At 43.2% G+C, this 19,197-nt stretch overlaps 1 protein-coding gene across 9 annotated transcripts in view; it reads left to right on the top strand.

Annotated features, from left to right (window-relative positions):
- The first annotated feature begins 8,633 nt into the window (after positions 1 to 8,633).
- Positions 8,634 to 19,197, top strand: part of IQGAP2 (IQ motif containing GTPase activating protein 2) — a 333,035-nt gene continuing 322,471 nt past the window's right edge. For 2 of the 9 annotated variants that reach the window (XM_023729491.1, XM_023729498.1), the window contains exons 1-2: positions 8,636 to 8,929; positions 11,311 to 11,418. In XM_023729491.1, the coding sequence (XP_023585259.1) occupies positions 8,884 to 8,929; positions 11,311 to 11,418 (154 nt within the window). In that variant the 5' untranslated portion in view covers positions 8,636 to 8,883. Of the gene's footprint in view, positions 8,930 to 9,090; positions 9,475 to 11,310; positions 11,419 to 19,197 lie in introns of those variants that run through there. The other 7 variants (XR_002823745.1, XM_023729492.1, XM_023729497.1 and 4 more) reach the window with 6 other exon arrangements.

Raw genomic sequence — 19,197 nt, 5'->3', positions numbered from 1 at the left:
GAACATGTTTAAGTCTGTAGTTGAATTTACCAGTCCAAGGAATAGGAGATGGGCTTCTGTGCTGGGAAGGGGGCGGGGCACTGGAGGCGGGGCGGGGCGGGGGGTTGGACTCAGATAAACCCAGCTCTGCCATTTGCTAGCTATGAGACTCTCTGAGCCTCAGTTTCGTTACCTTTAAATAAGTTCTTCATGGAGTTGTTACAGGATTGAAAGCAAGAACTATTCCTAGCATAGTGTCTGGTTCATATAAGTATGTATTAAATCCATGCTTGCAACAAAATATTTAACTGAGCACATATTACATGCCAGACAAGTCTCAGCTGTCAAGAACTCACATTCTAGAGGGAGGTGACATACAATAAAGAAATAAGTCAAAATATAATATGTCAAATGATCAATCCAATTTTGTAGGGTAAAGGGGATAAGGGGGCACTGGTGGTTCAGTGACAGAATTCTCCCCTTCCACGTGGAAGACTTGGGTTTGATTCCCGGCCAAAGCACCTCAAATGCAGCTATCATCCAGTTTGCATGTTGCTAACATGCTAAACAGTTTTCAGTGGAGCTTTCAGACCAAGTCAGAGTAGGAAGAAAGGCCTGTCAATCTACTACTGAAAAATAAGCCAGTGGAAACCCTATGGATCACAACAGTCTAATCTCGTTGTCAATAGGGTCACCATTAGTTGGGAGCCACTAAGAACAACAATGGGGATAAAGAATGAAGGGTGTCACCTGGCAATCAATGTTACTTTCTCCTCCTGCTTATTTACAGGGCACCCTGGTGATTATCTTCTCAGAGTCACATGAGTTATAACTTTCTTAAACCATGAAATGCAAAAAATAATGGAATTGTGTATGGTTTGTTTATTTGTTAAAATTAAAGTTTAGATAGTCTTTCCAAACTTTGGTCTGCTTAGAACTTTAAAGCAAAGATTAAAAGGCAAGATTGTTAGAGGTCTTAGCCATTTGGAACCCTGGTGGTACAGTGGTTAAGGACTTGGCTGCTAACCCAAAGGTCAGCAGTTTGAACCTACCAGCTGCTCCATGGGAGAAAGATGTAGCAGTCTGCTTCCGTAAAGATTTACAGCCTTGGAAACCCTACGCGGCAGTTCTACTCTGTCCTACAGTGACGCTATGAGTCAGAATCCACTCGACAGCAACAGGTTTGATTTAGCAAACTGAGTTCCTGTGTGGCACAAATGTTTAAGTGCTCGGCTGTTAACAGAAGGGTTGGTGGTTAGAACCCACCCAGAAATGCCTCAGAAGAAAGGCCTGGGGATCTCCTTCCAAAAGGTCACAGCCATGAAAACCCTATGGAGCGCAGTTTTACTCTGAAACACATAGGGTTGCCATGAGTTTGAATCGACTCAACAGCAACCGGCTTAGTGAAGTGAAAAAAGATTTCATTAAAAAAGATATATTATAAAAAGCAATGACCTAGGAAGTAGTTTCGGCTATGTTCTTCAGTGGCTGTGGAAATAATGTAGTCTCTCTGTGCCTCAGTTTCCCTGTCAGTAAAATGACGCTCTCTAAGAAGCCATTCAATGTTACAGTTTTTCTTTCCCCTCACACTACTAGCTCCAATTTTGTTTTTGAGAACTGAAACACTGATTGTTTCATTTCTGTTCTGATTCTTTAAAAAAATATATCTGATGTTGGGCTATAACAGTTTCCTTTTTTTGATGTGAAAGTGTCCTTTGCAACAAAGTGCAGTTCCTGCTCTTTCTCAGCTTCTGTCTTTTTCTGGTACAGAGAATGAGCCAGAAAATTTTCATAATCCAAGGGCTCCTGGCCCTTTGAAAAAGCACTGAATAATTTCTTTACTGTGATTTCCTCATGCCTCACTTACAGTGACATTTTGAAGGTATATTAATTATTGTTTTGGTTATGTATATTAAAATGATCAATAATATATTATTGAAAAACTAACAAAATCATTTCAAAGGTAAATGAAATGTTAAAGTTGTATGCCACTCAAACATAGTTTTTTTTTTCCTTTTGATGCTCTAGATATAAGTAATCTGTTATTGCTATAAAAACAAAGTTACATTTTCTTTCAAGCACCTTCATGCCCATTTGAACTTGTCAAAAGAAGAGATACGGGCCTTAGAAAACAATTTTTTAAAACAACATTGCTCTAAAAAAATTGTTTTAGCAAGCCTAGTAGTTTTCCAATGTTGTCTTTTGTTTTACATTAAAGAAAGAATTTTTTCTTGCATTATTAAAAAAACATTTCTCACCAGATGGCCTTGGTTTTTGTTTTTAATATTGTTTCACAGTCAGATGGCAAAATAAGCTGGCACATTGCCTCATATTTATTTGAATCACTCTTCTATGTCAAACACTAAGAGAATATAGTCCAGTATTCTGCAGACAAGTTTCTTTTCTGAGATTCGGAGGTGAAATGATCTATGAGATACTACTGTTACCCAGTGAGTGCAGAAATCTCCAGAATTCATTTCAGCACTTGCAAAAAATCCGGGGCATTTGCCCTTATAATTTCCTCTTAGCGTCAGGTTCTCCATAGAAACATTAGCCATAAAAGAGATCCTTCAAAGAGCTGACCAGCTAGAAAGTGAACTTTGAACTACTCTCCTGTAGATCACTTATTTATGCTTTATGCTTTAACCATCACATTCTACCCTTAAGAGATATTTAATCTGCTTATTACTATATGTGGTATCTATGTAAGTATTAATGGCACCAACTTGTTTGTATTAAAACACTCCCTTTACCACTCTTACTGTTGTCAACCTCATTGAAGCTCTCCTTCTCTCTTCAACCTCTGCCACAGGCCCTTCCACCAGGCGGGTCTCCAACATGTCCCACTCCAAACCATCCTACAACCTGCTCCAAGATTCATTTTCCCTAAACTCCCATACGTCATGCATCTCCCATGCTGAAAACTATGAAGAGCTCTCAAATGCTTCTGTGATAATATCCAGTCCTCTTAGCCTGAAATTCAACGACCTCTATGATCTGACACCAGCTTTGCAGCTCCTACCACAACCCAATGTCATGCCACTGTCCCTTGCGTTTATCTGTCTTTCAGCAATGAATGTTCTCCATTCAACTCTTTTTTTTCCCTAAATTTTATTTATTTTGCTGCTCTTTTTGAGATTATACACAGCAAAACATATACCAATTCAACAGTATCTATGTGTACAATTCATGACATTGATTACATTTTTTGAGTTGTGTAACCACTCTCACCCTCCTTTTCAGAGTTGTTCCTCCCCCATTAACATAAACTCACTGCCCCCTAAGGCTCCTACCTAATTTTTGGAATTGCTGTTGTCATTTTGATCTCATATAGATAGTTCTTAAAAGAGCATAATGCTCAAGGCAGACCTTTTTTTTACTAGTTAAGCTAGACTATTGTTTGGTTTTAACATGACTTCACGGGTATTTTTAGCTTAAGGTTTAAAGATTATGTCAGGGCAATAGTTTCAGGGGTTCATCCACCCTCCATGGCTCCAGAAAGTCTAGAGTCCACGAAAATTTTAAATTCTTTTCTGCATTTTCCCTCTTTTGGTCAAGATTCTTTGATCAAAATATTCAGTGATGATAGTCAGTTCTTCTGGTGTCATGGCAAAGGGGGCAGTTGTTCATGGAGACAATTAGCTACACATTTCATATCCTTCTCCTATTCCTGACTCTCCTTCTTCTTCTGTTGTTCCAGGTGACTAGAGACCAATTGTTGTGCCTTGGATGTCCACTTGCAAACTTTTAACATCCCAGGCACTACACTATGAACTAGGAGGTAGGACAGAAGCACTAAACATGTTATTAGGCTAATTAACTTGGGTGTTCAATGAAACCATGAGCCTAAACCTCCAATCCAAGGAACCAAATCCCATCAGGTATTTGGTTGTACATAAGCAGCCTCAGCAGGTACTCTTTTTTTTTTGGTCATCATTGTAAATACATCTATCACACAACTTTTGCCAGTTCAGCTTTTTACAGCAATTACAATAATAAGCTGTGCAACCCTATCCTTAATGTGGTTTTTCCATCACCATTAACCCCTCTTTTCTCCCTCCCATCGTTGGTAACCACTAATAAATGTTAGTCTCTATAAATTTGCCCTTTCTTGTCTTTTTATGTAAGTGAGGTCTTACAATATTTGTTCTTTTGTGATTAGCTTATTTCACTCAGCATAATGTCTTCAAGCTCCATCCATACCGTAGCATGTATCAAGACTTCAGTTCTCCTACTAGCTGAGTAGTATTCCTTTGTATATATGTACCACATTTTGTTTATCCATTCATCTGCTGATGGGCATTTAGGTTGTTTCCATCCAACTCTTACCCATTCTCCAAGGTCCACTTCAAGTCACACTTCCAAATCCTACCACCTTCCTTGACCATTCCAGTTCACAGTCATTTGTTTCCACCTTTGAATAAGTAGACTACCCATTTATTTGTGTCCTAAATCATACACTTAGATCGAAAATTGATATTTGCAAGTAAGGGCTTAATTATTCATACCTAATACATGGAATCATAGAGATGGGATGAACTTTAGATATTATTCAATTCATCTCTGGAAACACGAGAAAATCTACTTCAAGATGATGAATCTGTGAAGCATCTCATAACATGGATGAATCTAGAGGGCATTATGCTGAGTGAAATAAGTCAATCACACACAAAAAAGGACAAATATTGTATGAGACCACTACTGTAAAAACTCATGAAAAGGTTTACATACAAAAAGAAGCAATCTTTGATGGTTATGAGGGAGGGGAGGGGTAGGGATGGAAACACACTAAATAGACAATAGATCAGTGGTAACTTTGGTGAAGGGTAAGACAGTACACAGTACTGGGGAAGTCAGCACAACATGCACAAGGCAAGGTCATGGAAGCTCCATAGACACATCCAAACTCCCTGAGGGACTGAATTGCTGGGCGGAGGGCTGTGGGGACCACGGTCTCTGGGAACATCTAGCTTAATTGGCATAACATAGTTTATAAAGAAAATGTTCTACATTCTACTTCAGTTGTGTAGTGCCTGGGGTCTTAAAAGCCTGTGAGCGGCCATAAGATACTCTACTGGTCTCACCCCTTCGAGAGCAAGGAAGAATGAAGAAAACTAAAGATACAAGGGAAAGATTAGTCCAAAGGACTAATGGACCATATCTACCATGGCTTCCACCAGCCTGAGTCCAGTACAACTAGATGGTGTCCAGCTACCACCACTGACTGCTCTGACAGGGATCACAATAGAGGGTCCCCGACACAGCTGGAGAAAAATGTAGAACAAAATTCTAACTCACAAAAAAAGACCAGACTTACTAGTCTGACAGACACTGGAGAAACCCCAAGAGTATGGCCCCTGGACACCCTTTTAGCTCAGTAATGAAGTCACTCCTGAGGTTCACCCTTCAGCCAAGGATTAGACAGGCTCATAAAACAAAACAAGACTAAATGGGCACACCAGCCCAGGGGCAAGAACTAGAAGGCAGGAGGGGAAAGGAAAGCTGGTAATAGGGAACCCAAGGTCGAGAAGGGAGAGTGTTGATATGTCATGGGGTTCTTAACCAATGTCACAAAACAATGTACTACCTGTTTAATAAGAAACTAGTTTGTTCTGTAAACCTTCATTTAAAGTACAATAAAAAGAAAAAAAAGAAAAATCTCCTTCAACATATACCCTCCCCAAAAGGTGGCTGTTTCACCTTTGAATTGCTCTTACAATTAGAGGCATCTGCTTTTTGGAAGAGAAACCTCATGCAACCCAGTACAACTAGGTGAGAATCAATAGTTATCTAATGCCTCCAGGAAGGAAGGATTCTCTTGCTATCCCATCTGAATGAGATTTCCTTGAGTCCAATTTAAATCCCTTATTCACTAACAGAGGAGCCTTGGTGGCACAGTGGTTAAGGGTTCGACTGCTAACCAAAAAGTGGGCAGTTAGAACCTACCAGCCTCTCTGAGGCAGAAAGATGTGGCAGTATGCTTCTGTAAAGGTTTACAGCCTTGGAAACTATAGGACAATTCTACTCTGTCCTATAAGGTTGCTGTGAGTCTGAATTGAATTGACAGCAATGAGTACCCAGTAACAGAGTTACTCCAGTGGTGGTCAGCTGCAGGCAGTATCAGCATCACCTGGAAGCCTGCTAGAAATGCAAATTTATGGGCCCAAGCCCAGACCAACTTATTGCAAACTCTCATGGTGGAGCCCAAGGATCTGAGTTTCAACAATTTTGAGAAGCACTGCATGGCACAAAGGAAATGGAAAACAGCTGGCCACCCTCTGGATACTTAGAAAGGGTTAGTGTCATTGTGCCACTCTTTCTTCACCTAAATAATCTCTTGTGACCTCATCTCAATTATTTTGTATTCCAGCCATCTGGTCACCCATACATTTGACAATTTTGTTTTTTTAACTTTCTAAACAACCTGCAAAGAAACAATGGCTGTTTATAAACTGTCTCCTGTCCTTCCCACAAAGGCCTTCCAATACATTGGCCTCCAAATGCCAGAACAAGTAGCAGCTCTCTTCAACTTCCACATAATACCACAATCCAAAGAGAACGCCTTTCCTATATCAAATAATTTTCCAAATGGCTTTCCAAACCTCCCAGGAAGGGATCTGTTAGGATAAGCGTGAGTCCTGTTTAAAATAATCAAAACTTACTGAAATTTGAACATAAGTTTTATTCTGAGTAGTTATTCTACTGCATATAAAACCAGACCAAATCCACCGCCATCGAGCCATTTGCTATGAGACCCCATGTGACAGAGTAGAACTGCCACATAGGCTTCCAAGGCTGTAAATCTTTTGGGAAGCAGACTGCCACATCCTTCTCCCGTGAAGCAGCTGATAGGTTATAACTGCTCACCTTTCGATAGCAGGTGAGCACTTAACCACTGTGCCACCAACCAATTGCTGTCGAGTTGATTCCTACTCATAGTGACAGTATAGGACAGAGTGGTTGGTGGATTTGAACTGCCGAGCTTTTGGTTAGCAGCTGAGTGCTTAACCACTGTGCCACCAGCGCTCCTTTATATGCACATAGGGAGACTATTTTGATTCCAGAAAATGCAAAATGGCTCGAAGTAGCTAGGTATGATGAGCCTTATAAAGAGAAGAGGGAGAAATATAGAAGAGCAACCATTGGCTAATCTTAACATGACTGATTGAGCCCTACTTACTGAGATCAACTGACATCAAGTGAAGTAACTGACATCAAGTTAATTAACTGACATCAAGTTGAGTAAGTTAAGTAACTGGCCTGGCTGCTAATAATTTGGCCCTCCACCCATCTGCAGCCATGAGACTTTTTTAGCTTTAAATTAGGAAGTAATGGTTTGACAGCTATCCTTTTCTAGAAGGATAAGACAAATTTACATTGCCGTAGCTGCTGGAAGGCTTTCGTAGTTTGGGTCAGGCTTTTTATGGTTAATATTTGGTTTCGTGGATAAGAAAAATCTTAAAATCAAAGTAAGATGTCTGTTATTATTTTCCTATTCAACAGTCCAAACAAGACCCACTTCTGCCCCTTCTTTCCTGTTCTGAGTCAGACGGGGGGGCAGGATGTGTACAAAGAAAGACAAACAGGTGACAGCACAGTTAGAGAAGGGTCTCAGTTTCTCCAGGTCTTATCACGCTGAGGCACAAAGAGAAAAACAGCTGGTGGCCGTGTGAAAAACCCAACTTTAAACCAGCTACATGCAGTTTGTTGTTAGTTGTCAGTTAAGTCCATTTCTATCCTGACCACCCATATGTGCAGAGTAGAACTGCCCCATACGGTTTTCAAGGCTGTGACCTTTCAGAAGCAGATCGCCAGGCCTGTCTTCCACGGCATCTACGGGTGGGTTCAAACCGCCAACCTTTTGGCTAGTAGTCAAGCTTAACCATTTGCATCACCCAGGAACTCCACATGCAGTTTAGTTCCCTTAAAATCAAGCCGGAAGAGGCTTTCATAGTGCAAGACCCCACATGGGCCTAGACCACAGTGCTGCACTTTGGGGGAAGGAGAGGAGGAGGTGAGCGGAGGGTGACTCACAATTATGTTTTGAGTAGTTGTTTGGATGGTGTTTATCTTGCCCCTCCAGCAAACACATGCACCCATTTTCTCATCATTAGAAGGGAACCCTGTATTTTGTAGACAAAAAGTCACAGTGGCAACTTTCGAAGCATATAACGGAACGACCAAAAAAAAAAAAAAAAAAAAGTCAACGTGCAATCTCCCCAGAGGAAAAGGAACCGCGCTGCTGTTTGTCCCTCTGTAACTGAGCAACACTGGGCGAGCCGGGCCGCCTGTGTCTTCTGCGGTTTTTCTTGCTTTTCTCTGGGTTGATTCACTTCCACCCTCTAAACGTTCCAGAAGTGAAAAATCAGGCGGGGCGGCCACGGCCGCAGCCGCTAGCCTGCCAGCTGTGCTCTGGGCCCAGGCTGCAGGGGGTCCGCGCCCAGCTTGCCGCTCAGCCCCTTCCTCCAACCTGGGGGCCGGACAGGGGCGGGCCTACGCGGCCTCGGCGCTGCGCCTGGCACGCGATAGGGGTCGCTGCGCCTCGGCGCGCGCTCTCAGCAGGGTGAATAACGGGGCTGCGCGGGAGGAGAAAGGAAACCTGCTGAGGGAGGCGGCGGCCGCCGGCGAGGGCGCGAGGGAGGAGAGTTCACTTTTACTCCGGGTGGCAGCGCGCGGCTGTGAGTAATCGCGGCGCGCAGCAGCTGCAGCAGGCTCTGGCGACTGAGCAGCGAGGGAGCGAGTCGCCCACCTCGGGGCGGCCAGGGGAGGGCAGCGAGAGGCCGGATACGAACGGAGCGATCGGGCGGAGGAGCGCATCGCGCGCGGGGCGCGGAGCCGGCGAGCCTGGACAGCGAGGGGACCCGCGAGGGGGGCGCCCGGGGCGAGCCCCCAGAGCCGCGCAGGATGCCCCACGGGGAGCTGCCGTCCCTGCAGAGACCCCGCTATGGCTGTAAGTGCGCCGGACGTTCCCGCCGGCCATGGCGCGCCCCTTCCCCAAGAACCACGGTAGAAAAGCTGAAGGGGCCGGATGCGCGCCACGGAGGGGTGGGAGTGCAGCGGCTGCGTGCCTGGCAAAGTTGGGAGCTGGAGTTGCAAAGGGCAGTGAACAGTGTTCTCCCACTTCCCTCCCAAATTCCTGATCCCTAGCTGGCAACTCCAACCTTCCAACCCGAAGACCCTACTGAGGCGCGTCGGCAGCGCTAGGTCAACTCTCTGGGACTGACGAGGTTGGGGTTTTAGGAGTGTCAGGTGAGGAGCCCGCGGAGCTCCTGCCCGCTGCCACTTCAGGCCAGAGGGTGGCGTAAGGGCTCCGATTCTACCATCCAGAAGGGGAGGAAAGTTTGTTTGCTGTGGCTACAGGTGGGCACCATGAGTAGCGTGCCAGCGGACTCCGCCTGGGGACAAGGCTGCTTCACTGGAAGGGCGGGCGTCTTCTTCTACCCAGCTGTCTTGAACTTCACCTGAGCCACAAGAGCCAGTTTTGGCGTCACAGGCGTGAGTCCCTTCCTCCTCTAGGCGGAAGGAACACCTTCCGCCCTCAGCCCCTCTCTTTCCTCCTCCCCTCTGGCCCCTGCCAGCTAGGACTGCGTCGCGCGCAGAGCATTGCTGCGGGGAGGGAACCTGGCGCTGGACTCTGGGGGATCCGGTCTGAGCTCGCATGACTTAAACGAGATAGTGTCCATTACCCAGCCCTCGGAAAGAGGTTGCTTTGGCGGATCACGAGTGGATGGAGCCAGATCAGCTCCAACCACGTGGCTCTATGTGCGGAGTTCAGAGTCCTAAATATGTGCCAGGAAGTATTTCCTTTAAAACAAACAAAGTTGGCTCCGTCTCTCGCAGGTTGGCCATGTCAGTAAACCCGTAGCCGAAGACCAGGTTAATTTTTTGCCCAGGCTGGCCTTGGTGGCTGTCTTAGTTATCTAGTGCTGCTGTAACAGAAATATCACAAGTGGGTGGCTTTAACAAACAGAAGTTTATTTTTTCACAGGCTAGCAGTCCAATTTCAGGGTGCAGGCTGTAGGGGAAGGCTTTCTCTGTGGGCTTTTGGGGAAGGTCCTCGTCTCTTCTGATCTACTGAGCCTAGGCAGTCTTCATGTGTCTTGGCATCTCTACCCCCATCTCTGCTCTGCTCCCTAGTTTAATCTCTCTTTATATCTCAAAAGAGATTGACTCAAGATATGCCCTAGACTAATTCTGCCTCATTAACATAACAAAGACAACCCATTCTCAAATAGGATTATAACCACAGACATAGAGGTTAGGATTTACAACACATATTTTAGGGGGACACAATTCAATCAATAACAGTGGCAAAGGTACTAGGTTTGGGTTAAAAATAAACAAAAAAAACCCTATTGTTGTCAGTCAGTTCTGACTCATAGCGACCCTATAGGACAGAGTAGAACTGCTCTGTAGTGTTTCTAAGGAGCAGCTGATGGATTGGAACTGCTGACCTTTTAGTTAGCAGCCAAGCCCTTAACCACTGAGCCACCAGGGCTCAGTAGGTTTGGGTTGAGGTGCTGATATTTACAGCAGGGTTTGTTTTTGTGGTCCTGGATGGTTGGTCAAGGCCACATACACACAGATACAAACCCAGTTGTGGCCAAGTTCATTCCGACTCATGGTGACCACGTGTTACAGAGTAGAACTTCACCGCAGGGCAGTAATCTTGTATGGAACCAGATTGTCAGGCCTTTCTTCCTTGGAGCTGCCGGGTGGGTTCCAACAGCCAACCTTTAGGTTAGTAACCCATCACAAACTGGATTTGTTTAGTTAAAAAGGGAGTTGGTTTCAACTTGTGTAAGTCCCCTCCACCCTTGGAATACAATGTCAGAAAACAGTTTTCTTGTGAACGTTTCTGTGTGGGGCAGTGCAGAGGCCTGAGGGTCAGCTACAACACCTGTACTCTAGGGACATGCACCAACAGTTGACCCAGGACCCAGCTCTCTGCACCCTTAATTAGTTTGCACGTTGGTAAATCACACAGACAGCAGGACTTCTTGAGCTCAGTGAGGCAGGCTCTGCTCATCGAGGTTGGCTGAAGTACTTTATTTGCATGACAAACTCCCAGAGCATAGGGTATCTTCAGTGTGTCAAATTATAAGATGGCTACAAAGTCTGGAAACTAGGGAATATAGGTCAAAAATGGGTTGTTGGTATCACATTTGAAATCATGATCTGCTCAGGCTGTTGTCCCTCATTTACAATGAATAGTTCGATGTGCTGTGCAAAATTGGGCTGAGTTTGGTGCATTAATGTAGCATTTCCATTGTCTCTGCCTGTGCATCTGTGATGGTGCCTGATGTCCATTGAATAAACCTGTGCTTTTAGCACATACAGGAAGAAGCAATCAAGGAGATTCAGATCTGGCAAGCATGGAGCCCACTCCACAGGGCCACCTTTTAAGAAATCATCATCCAGCCTTTCCTCATCAGTCTGGTGAGATGGGATGGGATGGTGTGCCATGTCCCATGTTATTGGAATCTCTTCCAGGTACCTTCCCCCAGCTCATCAAGTGCTGGCGTTAATTGATCACTTAACATTGTCAAGAATGGAAAATATTTGCCCATGTTTCCAGACTTTATGACCACCCTGAAATTTTAAGGCTTTAATATTAATAGCCTGTTATATCCTTGAAATGAACATTTCTATTAGATTTGATACCCGGTTCACGAACAGTATGTTTAAAAATGATAAACATGGGATATACCTTAGTGTTAGTAGGTACGACCTGACATTGACTATTCATGCAAAAGGGGACAGTTTGGTGTGTTAGTATGATTTTTGGTTGTTAGTGGCTTTTTTGGCCTCCTGTCAACATGAGATTGAAAATAGTGTTATGAGCTCTTCACAGGCAAGCTAGGAAAGGATAATAGGACTGTCTTTGCTCTATTGTGTGACAGGCTGTGCTTTTTCTTGTTTGTTGGTTTGGTAAGTATGGGTTCAAACAAACCTCCAGGTATACCAAACAGGCTTTATCTGACACATTTAAAAATAAAAAGAGTACCAATGCATTCCGTATACTCTGTTGTTGTAATTTCAGTTCTATTGTGAGTGTGAAATGTTTTGGCTTTAAAGGCAACTTTTTGGTAGTTTGAATTAAATTAATGGGGTTGAGCTGTTCCCCTTGTGTCTGATCTTCTGTGTTGCCATCCTCCCCCACCTTGAATTGTCATTTAATTCAGTAATTCTTGTACAGATTGATTCAATTAACTCAGGTCGATGCCGTTAGGGTATTTCTCCTCTTCACCAGGCTGAGTGTCGTAAAATACCACATAGAAATTTGTACTTGAGGGATTTCTCGTTGAGTTCTCCGTGAAGGCTTCTTTTACAAATTTCTGACAGATGAGAGATTGCTGAAGTCTTCCTGATTTGCACACTTGAGCACTGAATTAAAATTAAGTAGACCACTTTCTGTTTAATTCCTGCTTCCTTGGTGTTCGCCGCATCTTCCTACAACCTGTAAAGTTCTGTTGTGTGATATTAATACTTACAGAACAAAGCTGAAGTATCAGCTTAGTAATGCAGTTCTGCATGGGGGGGGGATGGTCTGGAGGGAGGTAGAAACTGGACATATTATATCCAGAATGTCTGTCTATACTTGAGACCAAATATAAATGACATTTATGTTTAGGTATGATTTGCAAATAACTTTTGTGCTATTGTAATGAACTATGATGTATTTGCCAAATTCTGAAAACATATTGTTGCCAGGATCTGTCAGAAGTTTTGTTCAGGTTATTTGGGAGTTAGAAGACCAGCTATAGCAAAAGAGGGGCTTTGTAATCTCTGCCTTGGGCATTGTGCTGTCTTAAAGAACTATTGTATGTGATCAAATTACAACAGCAACTTGAAAGGTTAGATAGGAAGCTTAGGGAGCAACGAGTTTCTGTTAAAAGGGGAGGAAAAATTCAAAAAGGGAGGGTGAGAATGGTTGCACAACTTGAAGCACGTGATCAATGTCACTGAACTGTATATGTGGAAATTGTTGAACTGGTATATGTTTTGCTGTGTATATTTTCAACAACAACAAAAAAGGAAATAAATTATTAAAAATAAAAGGGGCTTTGTGACTAGATTTATATGATTTCAGTCATCCCTGGTTATTTAATCAACATTCAAGTACCTACTGTGGGTCAGTAAGGAGCCCTGATGGTGTAGTGTTTAAAGAGCTCGGCTGCTAACCAAAAGGTCAGCAGTTCAAATCCACCAGCCACTCCTTGGAAACTCTATGGGGCAGTTCTACGCTGTCCTCTAGGGTCGCTATGAGTCGGAATTGACTCGACAGCAGCGGGAACAGGGGTGGGTCAGTGATGATCCTGCATATGGCAGGAACTGTGATTTTTCTGCCTTCTGCAAAAATTGAGATACTTCCTTCCTCTCACAAGCTACATTGTAGTAATAATAGTGATCAATGTTTCAGTGTTTGCTTCTTTTAAAAATGCAGCATAAACCCAGGATATGTGTGTGTGTGTGAGTATGCATGTGTGTGGTGAGGTGAAGGGTTCTGGCTGCTGCTGTGAGATTGTGAATACTCCTGTCTGAATAGTGAGGTTTCTAAGGCACCTGGTAACGAGCCATTGGGTAAATCTTTTTATCCCTTTCTCATTACCAATTTGAGATGAAGACATTTAAGGTCTGAACTAGTTAGGCTTAGGTGCGTAAAACAGTATTGAATCCATCTGTACTTAGCTGGAATCTGCCATGCTGTCAGTGCTTTCATTTGAATGATCTATGAAATGTTACTTTAGAAGACAAATCAAGTAACTGCTTTATGTGCTAATGTTTTGGTTGAGCTTTTCAAAAGGATCTTTAAGGTCAACAGCTAAAGTGTTATTTTAGTATGCTTTTAACTTTAATTACACATTTGCTGTTAGCCAAAATGACTTGTTGGGAGAGTTTAAGCTTGTAATATCAAGTTTGTTTTAGAATTTAGGGTTATTTAGAGTGTTAGCTAACCTGCTTTTTCCCTAGGGAACCAAAGATTTGCTGTTGCCCCTTGCCCTCCCATTCCACGAGCTTTTTAACAGCTCATCTTATTTAAAAAGTGGCATACAGACAGATCTACTGCCTATTAAATCTTCATGGTAACCAAAAGAGAAACAAATGCCACTCAACTTCTGATTTGATGGGGTCAGGTAAGTCCCACAGTGCAGGTCGTTCAGCATGGGGTGTGCAGGTAAAGGTTTGTGAACTTATCAAGGGCTGGGTGTAATTCTTGTGCTACTGTTATTCCCGTACCCATTGCATTTGAGTCGATTCCGACTCATAGCGATCCTGTAGGACAGAGTAAAACTGTTCCGTAGGGTTTCCAAGGCTGTAATCTTTACACAAGCAGACTGCTGTATCTTTCAAACCACCGACCTTTCTGTTGGCAGCTGAGTGCTTAACCACTGCACCACCAGGGCTCCTTGCTACTGTTACTACCTGTTCATTATTAACCTTTGAGAGGACCAGTAGTGCCTCCACTTCACAAAGAAGATGAAACTTAGTGATTTTGTCTCAGGGCCACAAAGCCGGCAAGTGATAGTGGGAACTTAAGTTTTCTGAGACCCTGAAGCCTGTGGCGTTTCCTCATTGACTATTACCATTGCCTCCTCTGAATCACAGGGGGTCTCATCCTTTCCTTCTACATGAAACCAAATCCTTTAAGTTTTTCCTTTGGTTTGGTATTTGTCATGATTATCAAACTCCAGCAACTTATAGCCATTTGGATAGTGTACTCTTTTAAAAGTAGATGCATGTTATTCTTTAAAGTTGATTTTGCTTCTTTTTTTTTCCTTTCAAGAAAAAGCACAGAAGAATACATTGGCTTTTTATATAGAGTACATTCAAGCTTCGTCAAAGGATTTTATGGATACATATAGACTCCCATCTCACTGTGAGGCGCTGAAGTGAAAGAAGGACTTTTCTATGATAATATAGTGGCATGCTCCAATGATTCCAAATAGGACAATTTGTAAAACACATTTTTTGCATGTACCAGCCATGCCTTACAGTCTGGAATTGTTGAGAAATCAGGCAGTGGAGTGACTGAACTGTGAGCTAATATTTTTTTCATTTTTTCATTTTCATTTTACTGTTCTACTTTATTTTTCTCCCTTGAGAGGCAGTATGGTGTTAATTAAGGGCAAAGGCTTTGGAGTTGAACAGACATGTGTTTGAATCCTGACTTGACCATTGACTTCCAATAGCCTTGGAATTTTCTTGTGTATTTTGAGATGGTGTATGGAAATGATATACCTATAAAGATGGCCTGCTAACTGAAAGGTCAGCAGTTTGAACCCACCAGCCACTCCTCAGGAGGGATCTGCTCCAGTAAAGATTACAGCTTTGGGATAGTTCTTCTCTGTCCTACAGGATTGCTATGAGTTGGAAATGACTCGATGGCACACAACAATAATAAAGATGGCTGATATGGTACCTGGTACATAATGCTAAACAAATTGTAGTTATTCCAATAAATTGAGCACCTAATATATACAAAGCATTGTAGATGAAGCAAAAATGATCAAGATAGTGACAGCTTGCAAGAGTATCTGGGAGATGATGAACAATGCTTATACTCCTGTTGTTGTTGTTAGTTGCTGTCAGGTTGGCCCTTGACTCATGAAAACCCCATGCACAACAGAAAGAAATGCTACCTGGTCCTGCGCCATCCCCATAATCGGTTGTGAATCAGACCATTGTGATCCATAGGGTTTTCATTGGCTGACTTTTGGAAGTAGATCAGCAGGCCTTCCTGGTCCATCTTAGTCTGGAAGCTCCGCTGAAACCTGTTCAGCATCATAGCAACACACAAGCCTCCACTGCCAGACAGGTGGTGGCTGTGCATGAGGTACATTAGCCAGGAATGAGTCTGATTCTTTTGCATAAACCCAAACCAAACTCACTGCCATTGAGTCGATTCTGACTCATAGTGACCTCATAGGGTTTCCAAGGCTATAAATCTCTACGGAAGCAGACTGCCATATCTTTCTCCCATGGAGCTGCTGGTGCTTTTGAACCGCCGATCTTTCAGTTAGCAGTCCATCACTTTAACCACTGCACCACCAGGACATCTTTGCATGGAAGGCGAGAATTCTACCACTTTACCCCAGTGCCCCCATATACTTCTGTTAGTGTATGTTATGGATTGAATTATGTCCCCAAAAATATGTGTTATAAATTCTACTATACCTGTGATTATAATCCATTTGGGAATGGGATTATCTTTGTTATGTTAATGAGGCAGTATTAATGTAGGGTGTGTCTTAAATCAGTCTCTTTTGACATATACAAGAGCGGATTAAGTAAGCAGCGAAAAAGCAGAGATGGGGAAGATAGATGCCATGCCACATGAAGATCACCAAGGAGCCAAGGAAAAGAAGCTGCAAAGAGACAAGGACCTTCCCCTGGAACCGACAGACAGAAAACCTTCTAGAGCTTGCGCCCTGATTCAGACTTCTAGCCTCCTAAACTGTGAGGAAACAGATTTCTATTAAAGCCACCCACTTGTGATATTTCTGTTACAGCAGCACTAGATAACTAAGATAGTGTACTTCAAAGTTGGGTGTAAGTGAAGACGTGAGAGTGATGGATATGGATTGGGACAATGGGAAAATTTCATGAAGGTTGGGAATTTGAGCCTGACCTTAAAGAAGTTCAGGAAAGCAACTGAAGGCCTTCCAGTATATTTGTTATGTGGATAGTTTGGTGGGATTGAAGCATAGGATGTATGAAGAGATGTTGTGGAGGAGAGGTGAAGCTGGAATGTATCATGGAACCCTTTATTTCTAGGCAATGAGGAGCAATTTGAGCCGACCCTTCACTGAAGTATCTTGTTGTTCTTTGGAGATGCTTTTTATTTAACACTTTTCATTGGACATTCATGGGTGAGTGGCCCAGTGAATTGGGAATGGTGTGGTTGGAATGCATAGTGCTGGACACTTGCAGGGAGTGGGCCAGGTTCTGGGGATGTGAGCATTTGATGCCCTCTCTCAGCTGCTCAGAGGCCCCTTTGGTGTGCCTCTAGGTTTAGGAATGCCTTTTGAGTGGGTAGTTAAGAGCTATGGCTGCTAACTAAAAGGTCAGCAGTTCAAATCCACCAGGCGCTCCTTGGAAACTGTATGGGGCAGTTCTACTCTGTCCTATAGGGTCGCTATGAGTCAGAATCGACTTGACAGCAGTGGGTTTGGTTTTGTTTTTTTTCGAGTGGGTAGGTTTGTCAGGTGGTTTTGCTCAGGATAGGCCAGCAGTTACTGAATAATGAGTAAGCTTATGGACCGGATGGCATTCAATGCCAACAGAGAGAGATAGTCATGGACCCTCTCTGGAGCCTTACGATCTCCAGTCAGGGAGACAGACGGAGCTTAACTCTCCCAGGTGAGTTCTGTCAGACCGGATGAGTAAATAAATGAAAGATGTGCTCACAGCAGGGCCAGGATCTTGACAACTAAAATGTCTAAGGCTGTTGCCATGGAGTCGATTCTGACTCATGGTGACCCTATAGGACAGAGTAGAACTGTCCCATAGGGTTTTCAAGGCTGTAATCTTTGCAGAAGCAGACTGCCACGTCTTTCTCCCAAGGAGCAGCTCGTGAGTTAAAACTGCCGATCTTTTGGTTAGCAGCCAAGTGCTTAACCACTGCACCACTGGGAGTAGGGTTTCTCTTGCCTCTTTTTTCCTCATCCTGTCCGTTACTTGTGGCAACTTTCTCAAATTTCAAAGCCATAAAAAGACCATCAGCCCAGTTTTGCCATGTTTCTTCTTCATTAACAATTGCCTGCGGAATCTTTAGACAGCTAGACTCCTTTTTGCAAGAGACCCACAAGATTCTACTAAACTCTAACGGGACTCCCCTTTAATGTAATAATCTTGTATTATGTATGGCCGTGTTTGCCTGTGTGCCTACCAGGAGCTGACAGCTGTTTCTCCTGAAAGTGCTGTCATTCTCAGAGTGTGGCTCTTGGAGCAGCAGTAGAACAGCACCGGAGAACTTGCTGAAAAGGCAAATTCTTGGCCCCACCCCAGACTGACTGAATCTGAAACTCCCGGGGTGGGACCCAGCAGTTTGTTTTAACAAGGTTCCAGGGGATTCTAATGCCCTGCTCTAGTGCAAGGGTAAAGAGACATTTCTAATATTCGATTTCCTTCGCAATGCTTTAGGTTTTTGTCAGCTGTGTGAAAACACAAGGACACATTACTGAAAGTTTTATTTACAGTATCCTTTGTGTGTTTGATTTGAGCACGCACACACACCCACATGCAAAGCTGAGCATAAATTTCTATGCGGGTTCTTGTTTATTTTATAGAGTTTATTTTGGTATGGCTTTAAAGTTGCTTTTCTCTCATTTGGGAAACACATGATTTGGAAGATAAAGTCTAAAATCTTCACTGACTGTGCAGTTAACTGTGACCAAGGATTTCTAGTCTGGTGGTGTTTTTAGGAGCAGTTGGGAAAGTTGAGTGAGCTGGGGAACCATGGGCATGGGAATTTCTGGGAGCCGTGGTGGTGTAGTGGTTAAGAACTCAGCTGCTAACCAAAAGGTTGGCAGTTCAAGTCCATCACTGAGAACCCTGTGGCACAATTCTGCCATGTCCTATAGGGTCGCTATGAGTCAGAACCCACTGGATGACACCTAATCACAACAACAACAACAATCTTTGTAGGCGATACCTGGACAATAAGGACTGAAGATTTCTTCTTCCTCCTTTTTCTTCGCAAGGACAGCTTGAAGTGTTATTCACTCTTTCATTCATTCACAATGTGTAGAACTATTGGCAGAGAGGTTATTTGGTAGGCATAAGTACACCCAGGTCATTCCCCACTGAAGGAAACTATAGATCTGTTTAGTTTGCTATTGATAAAAGTTAGGAGGACATTGCTGTGATATTTTTGCTTGGAGTCTACAAAGAAGAAGACTTTTAATTTTTTTCACCTTTTTCCATTACTACAAAATCTCTGAAGAAAGAAATTCTTTTACTAGTTTTTTTTTTTTTTTTTAAATTAAGGTAGGTTATATGTGGTTGTTAGTTGTTGTCACGCTGGTTCTGACTCCAGGCGACCTTAGTATAACAAAACGAAATGTTGCCCAGTCCTCTGCCATCTTCATGATTGTTAGTATGTTTGAGTCCATTGTTGTAGCTATTGTGTCAATCCATCTCATTTAGAGTTTCCCTTCTTTTCACTGACCCTCTACCAAATATGGTGTCCTTTTCTAGTTATTGGTCTTTCCT

Source organism: Trichechus manatus, unplaced genomic scaffold, assembly GCF_000243295.1.
Source record: "Trichechus manatus latirostris isolate Lorelei unplaced genomic scaffold, TriManLat1.0 scaffold00029, whole genome shotgun sequence".
Lineage (NCBI taxonomy): Eukaryota > Metazoa > Chordata > Mammalia > Sirenia > Trichechidae > Trichechus > Trichechus manatus.
The sequence above is the reverse complement of the archived record's forward strand: the minus strand, read 5'-3'. Positions and strand labels throughout refer to the sequence as shown.